At 46.9% G+C, this 11428-nt stretch overlaps 1 protein-coding gene across 1 annotated transcript in view; it reads right to left on the bottom strand.

Annotated features, from left to right (window-relative positions):
* Nucleotides 1-7052: 7052 nt before the first annotated feature.
* The window catches only part of LOC102311938 (zinc finger protein 135), a 35917-nt gene continuing 31541 nt past the window's right edge, over nt 7053-11428 (bottom strand). Inside the window, exons 2-3 of the mRNA XM_014332019.2 lie at nt 9925-10560; nt 7053-9842 (exon numbers count right to left, since the gene is read on the bottom strand). Coding sequence (XP_014187505.1) covers nt 8999-9842; nt 9925-10502 — 1422 coding nt within the window. The 5' untranslated portion in view covers nt 10503-10560 and the 3' untranslated portion in view covers nt 7053-8998. The remainder of the gene's footprint in view (nt 9843-9924; nt 10561-11428) is intronic.

Below are 11428 nucleotides of genomic sequence, written 5' to 3'. Positions count from 1 at the left end.
CTACAAGAGTTTTTTTTTTTGCTGGTTCTTCAAATGTTCAATAAAAGCATGTATGCTAATTCATAATGAAGAAAGCTTTGTAATGAAGACTGTCATTTCCAAAACACTGCCCGCCCCCACCCCGCGGTCCGCAGCGCTGTTGAAAAGGCTGTGGAAGTCCCTGTATTAAACACGTAGACCTGTGACACAAAAATCACCAAACTCGGACGACCACAGACTGTTTTCCTTCATGGTGATGAAGGAAAACTTGCAGGGTTTTTTTTTCTAAGTCCACACACAAATCTTTTTTACAAGTACAAAATATTTATGACCACATTTTGAGCCCATACTTGACCTCTTGCAAGGCAAGCGGGTCTGTCACACCTTTTACTGAGATACTGGGCTGGGCAGACATCTCCGAAATCATCAAAGATTTTGGCAAATAGGCTCTATCTTGGCAAACTGACCGGATATCTAAAATGAAACCACAAATATCCAAAGTGTATTTGGTGACACACAAATAGGGCTTTTCATAATGTATAGTTTAGTTTAGTTAGTTTCCACATGTCCGTTGTTGTGTTGGGAAAATGCTCACCGAAAGCATAGCCACATGAAAATGTTAATTAAGTATTCAATAGCGCATTTAAGTAATTTCTTTAATTTTAGCACGCCTGGCCCTCCATACTCACTGAAACTTGCACTAAGACACGTAAATTTCCAACTGCAACTCGGGATAAACAAACAAACAAACAAACAGTGTGATAAATTTTACTTAGGTACTAGAAACTTAGTGTTCCCTTTTGAGAGTATCTTCTTTAGGTCTTTATACATTAGCGCCTCACAAGTTTCTAGTTAATTTAACAGATCTCCATTTCACCTTGTAGTCCTGTTTTGATTATGGATCAGTTTTGGGTCTGGTTGAATTGGGTTTTAGTCCCTGTGTCTTGATACAGCCCTGATTTTGTTCTGCCATGCTGCTTAATTTAAAAAAAACAAAAAAAACTAGTTTACAATGTCCTGCATATGTGATATATATTTTTTTCTTATATTAAGTTATTCTTTTTCAAACAAAACTCAAAACACAGCCTAATAAATCTTCAACTTCACAGCATGAAGGATGCATTTGAGGGCCGCATTTCGAGCAGCCTTCAAGTCGGGGGTGAGCGCACTAACCCACCTGGAGGCCGTTTTAATGAGTGTTTGCTGGAAAACGAAAAATACAAGGAGGAGTCTGCAAGAAGGATTTGTACGTTTTCACTGTGGAGGAGTTTGCGTAAGTCCTAGTAAATCATTTTCTCGAGTGTGTACGTTACACATGCTAATTTTTAAAATCGTTTTTATTATTTTGCTAGCTAGCAAACTCGTGGGATAAATGATTGAAATGCACACAGTGTGATGTAATACGGTGCTGCTATTCTAACAGTTAGTTATTGCAGGGTAATTTATGGAATATGCTCTGAATTTAACCAAGATTACACAGCAGTAGCAGTAATGCGAGTTATTTCCCCAAAGTGAAAGATTTAAACATTAGCCCGATGCTCAACTAGCCAACTCAAGCTTTCTGATTGAAGGCTAAAAGCAGCGTTGTCACCAAGTAAACAGAATATTGATTATATTTTGGTGTATTGCTGCAGTTTTTTCAAATATTAACTTGGTGCTTTTGGCAACCTCAGGGGGAATTAATGGTAATATGACTGATCCTTATGGACACAAAGAATATAGACTTTTTTGTGCTACCGAAGTTCCGTGGCTTTCATTCAAAATCTGTTTATCGTTAAACAACTTGAACATTATAATGGCTTCAAACTCACATTGAGGCCTGTGGGGCACTATCAGCCACTGAAACTGTAGACAAATGAATATTTCATACCTTAAGGCTGCCTGTTTATGTAAGGGAGATGAACAATACATTATAATTGTATATAATAATATCACAGATGATAGATTAAATAGGTTTTTGATAGATGCTTGTGCATTGTTAAAGTCTTATATGTTGAAGTGATCCGAGTATGTCATCTGTTCAAAGCCTCTCCCAGTCAGTGCTGTTCTCTATGCCTGTCTTACTCTACATGATATTTTTTAACATCAGCATGCTAAAGGACTTGTTTGGAAGAGACTGCTATTTTATACGCTAAAATGTGTTTTTCTTCTGGGCCAAGTTGGTGAAAACACTTTATTATCCTCTAAAAGTTATTAGATTAAATAAAACTTTATTAATCCATCGGGTGGGTTCCTCCGGGATTTTCACACAGCTGAATAAACGTCAAACAGAAAACTGATTAAACAGAAGTGTGAGACGATCGAGAATTTACTCCAGTGTCCCGTTATATTTTGGATAGCAAGGAGTAGATGGCCGAGTTTATTAAACTCCACCTACACAGCGGTGACGCAAATCTGAAAGTGAGACCATCACATTTCACAGCCTCGCACTTCCGGCCATTTCGGTCTTCGAAGGACCCGGCCCACGTAGACTGCGAAGGCCGGGTTCTCAGGAGGATGCAGCCGACGTTTTGGGACATAGCTTACGACTGTCAAAGTAAAACAGGAAACCCAACACAGGTCACAGACTGTCAAAGTAAAACAGGAAACCCAACACAGGTCACAGACTGTCAAAGTAAAACAGGAAACCCAACACAGGTCAGACTGTCAAAGTAAAACAGGAAACCCAACACAGAGATGCGGACTTGACAGGGAGACATGACTGAGGGAGGGAGTAGCACCGATCTGTCACCTTAAGAAGTGACAGGAACGCAGAGATAATGAGCAGCAGGTGAACAGATTACGAGCAGGTGCGTGGGCCAAAGGCAGGAATCCATAATGAGTTCCACCCAGGCAGAGAGGAGCGCCAAGTCCCACGCTCGTGTCTGAAGATTGCTTACAAGGACTGTCAGGTTTACCGACAGGCAGAAAAACAGGACTCAGTCACAAAGACAGTGAGTTTATTTACAGGTGAGCAAGACGCAATAATAGTACCCAAACATGATGTCCACAGCGGTGTTAATCCCAGCTCCCAGTGCAGCAATCCAACACCCAGCCTCTCTCCACAGCGTCTCCCGAAATGTTTCCAAAACTGCTCCACAGGTTTCCTGGACAGATAGGCGAACACAGGCAAGTATCCTCCAAAAACTAAACTGTCTTTAAGTCACAGCCCAGAGACCATCCTGGTCTGTTTACACCACAGGTGTCAAACTCCAGGCCTCGAGGGCCGGTGTCCTGCAGGTTTCAGATGCATCCTTGATCCAACACAGCTGATTTAAATGGCTAAATGACCTCCTCAACATGTCTTGAAGTTCTCCAGAGGCCTGCTAATGAACTAATCATTTGATTCAGGTGTGTTGACCCAGGGTGTTATCTAAAACCTGCAGGACACCGGCCCTCGAGGCCTGGAGCTCGATACCCCTTGTATACACAGAGCGGTGCAGCACCAAAGCCAGGAAGATCCCTCCCAGCCCAACAAGACTCTCCTCACTGTTGGGGTCACGGAAGCGCCTCCGCTCCCAAAAGGCTGACACAGAGACACCGAGGAGGAGCTTCTCCCCCAGGCTTTAGGGCCCTGAACCAGGCGTAGGACTGGACTCTCTACACACCACCTCACATGAATTTAATAACAAAATAAAGCACTTCAGTAATGCACCCGCAGCTGTTTTCAACTGTTTGCTGTCAAAGCAGCACATCTTTTTAATTTTAGGTTCTTCTTGTATTTTTAACGGTCAGAATTGCACAGCAATAAGCATTTCACTGCATGTCGTACTGTGTGTGATTGTGTATGTGACAAATGAAATGTGACATAGACAGAGGAGGGAGGGGTAGAAATGGCAGGTCAGAGGGACCACGACTTCTCACAGGCTGCTCAGCAGATCCAGCTGCAGGGCGAAGACCACACGCAGTGTTTTAATGTAACTATGAATCTCCTAAGTACAAATATTACAACCTTCCTACAAGGTGACCAGTTGGACCCTCACAAACCTCTCCATTGCTTATTGGACTAGAATAACACAGAGTAGCTGAAACTGGCTGCAAACCTGTTGTGCCTCCTACATGGCAGTTGTTTTGGGATCTGTGACAGATACCTTGCCTCTCTGCCAAACAAGAACATTTACGAAGTGTCATGTCTTAGTGCGGAGGTCAAACACAGTGGGGCCAACAACAGTGGTTGAATATGCATTAGACAAATATCTGAAATATGCTGTTTTGTGAAGTAATCGCAAAACTCAATACAAATGGCAGTGCTGCACCTCTGGACTGTGTGGTTTAATTTTCCAACCAGGCCATTTGTTTCGGGATAAGAGGGCGAGGTGTCAGAAACTGTTCCAAAACCAGCTCGCCTGGCGATAAAGAGACGCCACGTCACGTCTGCAGGTGATCAAACATCTGCCAGAATAAACACGACCTTCACAGACACCAGGACACTCGGACCGGCTGCTCACCTGCACATCACCTTCCTGCTTCAGCTTCTTCTTGTTGTCTGAAAGCAGTTTGAGATCATCTCCTTTGGTTTCCTCTGACACAAACATCTATTTTTTATATTTTTAAATATTTAAACATTTTTATTTTTCTATATTTTCATTTTTAAAGTGTACCTGAGCAGCTGCAGTTGCACAGTCTGACCACTGGAGAGCTCTGCTCTCTTCCTCTTGTGTTCACTGTGAGCAGCTCAAAGTCCTGCTGGATGTCTACTGCCCTGCAGTGGCCGCTTCATTTGAACATCTGGATCAGGTTTAATAAACGAAGAACTTCCAGAAATGCCAAGGAGAGCTCGGTGGGCTCTGAGCATGCTCACAGCGAGTTTTCAGTGATTCACCATGGCAACAGGTAAACACAGAGCAGAACGCCCATTTTAATCTGGAGGAACGTGACTATGAGTCATCTCGCTCCCTCATAATGCAGAATAAACAGACCTGCAGCTGGTGGAGTCGTGACAGAGCTTAGACCACGCACGTTATTGATTTACAATCAACTCAAACTGACCTCAGGTGCAGGTCAGAGGTCAGCCTGAACAGAACCCTGAGAAACCTGAGCGAGATGGTCTGCTGGGGGGAGGTACTCCTCGCCAATTGGAGTAGGTGTCTCCTCTGAGAGGAGCTCGAGCTGCTGAAGCCGAGGCAGGTGTGAGCACGTCTGATGTTGAAGGTGAGCTGCCCAGACCATTACGAAGGTCACCACAGGTAACAGGAAGGGTTTTTCAGCTTTGATGCTGAGGTGGAGTCTGCCGGGTTACACCCACACCTGCTTCTCTATCAGACTCAGAAGTTCAGGGACAATCCGAGCGTTTCCAGCACGAAGGAGCTCCACGACACTCTGAGATCGTCACACTGACATCTGGATCCACAACCAGGAACTCCTGGATCTTTCTTTAAGAGTAGGCCGGACCCTAATTTATAGCTGAGTTCAAATATCTCTGTTTTATTTTAGGTCTCGTCTAAAACTGAGAAGCACATGAAGCTAGTACACATTCACTCTCAGAGACGCGAAGCACTCGCAGAAATCAAATATCAATAATAAATGCATATGATTATTTTTATAAACAGTGATGATGATGAGATACATAACCAGGTTTCTGGTGCAGCACAGCTACGTGCACACTCACTAAAGGTGGTAACTGTAAATAACCAGCCCCCCAGGTGCTCGCTGACCTTGCACATCCTTGTGAAGGACAGTATATATCTCTTATTAAGTTTTACAGACATTCCAGTTCCTGTACATGACCCCGTCACAGCCATCATCCTGCTTGTTTTATTTAAATCAGTTCACTCACTGCATATAATGTTCTCTGTCCTTCTGCACAGTCGAGGAGCATGTCAGGACACCTTTATAAAATAAAGGACTTTTTATATCGAGCTTGTGGTGCAGCGTATACTCAAAGCAAATACGTTTCTGTGAACGCGTCCTCCAAAAACATGAAGCAATGACGAGCTGTCCCGATGAGTCCCGCGGAGTCTGCGGAGCAGGCAGTGGGATTTCCAGGTTCCATTGTGACATTGAAGCTTTCGACTGTGTTTTGGGAAGTCAGCGCGATCAGAGCCGACTGACCCAGCTGCAAAAATTTTACCATTTCAATCTCATTGGATATTCAGTTCTGGATATTCAGTTGGTGCCAAATGCAGCGATCTGACTGGCCAGATGTTTTTGTATACTTGTTTTGGGTCTGAACAAACTGATCGAGAGCAGACAGAAATGATTAACACCCGTCCTGTCACTGTGTGACGAGCGTCAGACCGAAGCAGAACCTGGGGAACGCTCACCCGACGAGCTCTGATGATGTCACCGAGCCGTTGTTCCAGGTGTTCATGAAGAAGATCCAGATCAGCAGGTGAAAGGTCAGACCTTCAGGAAGTCCTCTCCTAGTGTTGACATCAGATCAGTGATCGCCGACTGTTGCGTTGGCTGCAGCTCGGGTGGTGGAGCAGGTCACCTGCTAAGTGGAAGGTTGGTGGTTTGATCCCCACCTGCACGCTGGTGTGAATGAGCGAGTGCTCAGCGCTATAGAACAGCCGGTCAGTTTACCAAAGCTTTATCCTGATGAGCGGTGGTTGCCATGGTAACGGTGACAGGTGAGTTTATTTAAACACTCAGGAAGGTTCTTTCAAAGGTTTATTACAAAACGCAAGACAAACATGTCAACTGGTTTATTCTATCAGCAAACACGACACAATGAACGACCTATCAGCAGGCGGCGCTGCAAACCCAACAAACCAACACAACATGGATCTAAGAGCACCGCGGACAGAGGAAAACGGTGGCTTCAAGCCCCAAAACAAACCAGAACATGGAGGCGGACGGGGCGGGGGAGGAGCCTTGTTTTCTACAGAACGCCACCGCCGCCTGCACACACTCATAAATAGATCAGAATTAAATTAAATCCAATCGATTCAAACAGTAAAAGTCTCAAAGTGTCAATAAGCAGGAAACAGAATGTGTGTGTGTGTGTGTGTGTGGGTGTGTGTGTGTGTGTGTGTGTGTGTGTGTGTGTGTGTGTGTGTGTGTGTGGGGGGGGGGGGGGGTCAGGCGCACTCCACAGGCTTTTATTTTGGAGAGTCCATCAGAATCCTGATGAATAAAACAAACATCTGCAGGATTTTTTTTTTTTTTTTTTTTAAAGCATCTTAGATCGATCAGTCTGATCAGTCTCACTGATCACCGAGTCTCAGATTCACCAAAAACTTTGGGAATTTTTTTTTTTTTTTTTTTTTTTTTTTTTACACTCAAACTCTTTTTCCTTTTCCTAATCAGACCAATCCGCCTACTTCCGATCAGACCGGATGCTCTGATCAGTCCACCTCAGATCGGACTGATCTGATCAATGAACCACATCGGTAAGACGTCAACTCAAGTCCAAAATCAGAAATACAAACCAGCCCAACCGGACGTCTCCTCCGATTGGTCACAAGGACTCTCCTCCGGCTGAGCGAACCAGATTTGACCAGCAGCTTCAGACCGTCAGTGACACTAAAGCAGATGGTTGTTTCAGATACTCTGAGCAGATCAAAGACTGATCGGATTGATCAGTTCGAGCGCCGACCAACAAAAACTCTCAACCTTCACATTCGTTCATTATTCTTCCATATCTGAATTTTAGTTTTTGGATTCTGCCTCTGCACACCTGAGATCAGCAGAGGTCACCTGACCATCAGCCTCAGAGTTCAGGTGACCTGCTCCGAGCACGCTCTGGCGGCCAAAACGCTTCGTGTTCAGACGTGGTTCCGATCTTCAGGCGCTCTGGGCAGAGCTGAAACCTGAGATCTGATCTTTGACGTCTGCGCAAGGTTAAGAATCGTTTCTCTGCTTCCAATCAACTGCTCTCAATCTGTGAGTTCGGGTCGAGAATGTGGACAGGTCCGTCTGAGTGTGCAGGTCTGATTTTACTTGAAGCATCTTGGAGGATCACCATCTGCGTTTATGTGTCACCAACTTCCTGAAAACAGCTGACTGGGTGGAAGTCAGGAACAAACCAAACTGATTTGGAGACTTTTACTTTGAAAACCATTTCCTGGTGTTGATGATGAAGATGAAGCTACAGGATAGCGATGGGCAGGGCTACTTCAAATTGTTTGTGGTAAAGTTTAAATATGGGTTCTATATTACATCAAATTCACAAATAAGTAGTACAGTCTGACCTTCGACCTCTGACACCAGCAAAAATGACTGACCAGTTGGGGGTTACGTGCTAAAATGAAGAAGAAAAAAAAAGTGTGGAAGGTGAAACGCAGCAGACCAATCAGAATGCAGCGCTAGGAAGAACCTCAGCCAATCAGGTTACTCAAAGGGGATTGGGTGGGGCTGTCTGACAGTAAGGGAACAACGATGGAGATGAACAGAGGCAGAAAATGCATCAGAGGAGACGCAGGAAGTAAGCGAGGAGTTGATTACCGATTAATCCAAGCTCCAATACTATGATCGGAAGAGAAAAATAATCATTGATTATTCAATCGGCTTAAGATCAATTTAGAAAACTTCTGATCGGACGAACCACCTTCACTGATCAATAATCTGTTTGTTGGCCGTGTGTGGAGATCAAAGGTGGTGAATACAGTCTGATGGACGACCAAAACAACCGATCGGCTCTGATTGATCGGAATGATTGATCACTAACAGTTTGGAAATTGAACCTGCAGGTATGATTATGTCAGGACTCCCATGCTCCTCTGCATGACTCTAGCCTCTCTGCTCCAGGTGGCCTATGGGAAACAGGACTGTGGAGTAGGCAGGATGAAGAGTCTGCTTGACTGCGGACAGACAGGTGCAGGGGGCGGGGCAGGGGCGGGGCAGGTGAATCTAATCCATTTGTAAGAGCGTTTAGCTAACGGTCGGTTTTGACCATATATGGATATGTGTGCCGGCGGAGGGCCTCCCACCGTGCGGCCACAAGTGGATAACCTGCTGCTATCTACACCAGAGAAGAACCAACAGTTCGTGAAACCCAGACAACCAGAATCTGTCCCAACGGGTCCAGAACTGGAGGAGAACTGGTCCAGAACGCTTCCAATCAGAACCTTCCAGAACTGGTCCCGGACCAACACCTTCACTCTGAGTCGGACTCGAGCGGCGCAGTCTCATCCAGTACGGGCCTCTTCCGGCGCTTGGCAGCGGCAGCGCGGGCACGCTGCTCTTCCTCCATGTGGGCCTTCTTGTGGCGCGAGAAGCTGGATGAGTGCATGAAGGTCTTGTTGCACGCTGCGCACGTGTACGTCTTGTTCTTGGCGGGGAGCCCAGTCTTCGGGTGCTGCTGAAGCTTCCCGCGCCCGTCGCCGTCAGCCGCCCGGTGGGTCAGTTGGTGTCGTGCCAGGCTGGAGGCATGGCTGAACTGCTTCCCGCACTGGCCACAGACATGGCGCCCTCCGCCTGGGGCGTCCTCATCCTCGGAAGAGGTCTGGCCCCGCTTGGCGGCCCGTCCGGCCCGGCGGCGGCGGTTCTTCTTGCACAGTGTGTAGAAGTTGGGTTTGTCGCGGGAGCAGAGCTTGAGGCGGATCTTAAGGTCAGACGAGGTCTCGACGAGGTTCTCCTTGCCCGGCGTGTAGTTGTCCAGCAGCTCCTTCACGTGCGTCACCTGATGCTTCGACAGCTGCGTGGACGTCCGGAACGTCATGTCACACTGTGGGCAGGCGTAGAACTTATCTCCACCCTGGATGACGGCAGTCGCCACGTGCTGCTGCCGCTTGGTCTTCCGGTTCTTGGCACCGGCCTTCAGTGAGTGCCGCAGGGCTGCCACATTTGCACCAATGGCGGCGTCCTTTGGGATGCCTTTGCCCTTCTTGTGGATGAGGCGGTGGCGAGACAGGCTGGAACTGTGGTTGAACTCCTTTCCACAGATGTTGCAGGGGTGGATCCTCCGCTTCCCGTGCAGCCGCAGGTGGCTGCCCAGCATCCTGTCAGAGAACAGAAAACAAGAAGTGACATCACACAAGAGAACAGGAAAACACGTCAAGCTCGGAGAGACCGGAGACAAACCTGCTTCCTTTGAAGCTCATGCCGCAGTGGGGGCAGGTGTAGCGTGCGTCCTGGTGCGTCGGCTCCAGTGCTCGCTTGGCGAGGGGTGCGGCTCCCGAGCTCTTGCCCGTGTGCGTCTGCTGGTGGCGATACAGGCTGGAGGCGTGGCTGTAGCACTTCCCACAGTAGCTGCAGCGGAACTGCCGCTCATCGGGCTCATAGTTGTCCTGGTCCGAATCGGCCTCGCCATCCAACTGGCTGCTGCCCGCCTCCACCAGCACCTCGTGCTCCTCCACACCCTCGTCCTCCTCGTCAGAGTCCGTCTTTATTTCCACGCTCTGCTCCGTCACCTCGCAAGGGTACACCTCCTCATACGGGGCAAAAAACGCCTCATCCGCCTCGATCTTCAGCTGGTCGGCGGTCAGGTCCGACGGGTCGTCCGAGTCCTTCTTCACGCAGGAAATGGTGAACTTGGAGCCAACCTCTGCCCACTTCACTACGTACTCGATGGGCTGCGTGTCCAACTCCACCGTAATGAAGTCAGCACCCAGGGCGTCAGGCTCCGACACTGCCAGCTCCGCCTCCGAGTCCTCCATCATGAACAAGCGAACCCGGAGCGAAGAGGTGAAGAAGAACTTCTGAGGAGCAGCTGCAGATCTGAAAGGGGCAGGGAAAATGGATTAGTGAAGCTGCAAAGTGATTGGTTAAATAAACACCTGAGTACGACGACCTGACTATCGCCACACTTAGTTTATGAGATTAATTTGGTTTAAATGTTTTTATTATGTGTAACACATTTATTAATACATTACATCTTATGTGTAATGTATAAATAAATGTATTCATTTATCTTGTATTTTTTATTTTATTTCTCTTCAAGGCCTCAAGAGGGCAGTAAAACAGCAAGGCGCCACGTTCACATCACTGAAACTAGAAAAGCGAGCTGCTGACTGGGAGACGGTGGACGTAAGGAGTGTGGACTGGAAGTCAGAAGCTGCACGCAAAGCAGGAATCTGCAAACATGGAGCTGAACGCATAAATTATCCACAAAAATAAGGCACGGTGTTAACTCTGCACATCTGTACAGGTACAGATCAGCTCTCCAACAGCATTCAATTTGAAGCTAAACCACAGCCCACCAATGAGAACTTCCACCAATCAGATCACTCAGAGAGCGGTCAGTCACATCTGACAGAAACAACAAGAAACAGGAAGAGATTCGATGAATGGATGCGCCAGTGATCAATAACATGGACACCAGACGATTGAGTAAAAAACCACCAAACGCGCTAAACCAAGAAACAAGTCATCACTTCCTGTTCCCTCATCCTAAGGTCAGGTTCTCGTGTTCTTCTTCTTCAGCATAAAATCCTTTGCTAACGAGCGGCGTCACGGTGAGGTGACATTGGAAGACAAGCAGGAGTTACCCAGAGCTGCACAGATGTCATTGGACTTTAAATTAGACAACTTTTAATTGGAATTGGAGTTTAGGATCCTAAAACCTGTACCTGCAGACCCGGGGGGG

The sequence above is a fragment of the Haplochromis burtoni genome, unplaced genomic scaffold, assembly GCF_018398535.1.
Source record: "Haplochromis burtoni strain Fernald_Lab_line unplaced genomic scaffold, NCSU_Asbu1 Contig_22, whole genome shotgun sequence".
Taxonomy (NCBI): Eukaryota; Metazoa; Chordata; class Actinopteri; order Cichliformes; family Cichlidae; genus Haplochromis; species Haplochromis burtoni.
The sequence above is the reverse complement of the archived record's forward strand: the minus strand, read 5'-3'. Positions and strand labels throughout refer to the sequence as shown.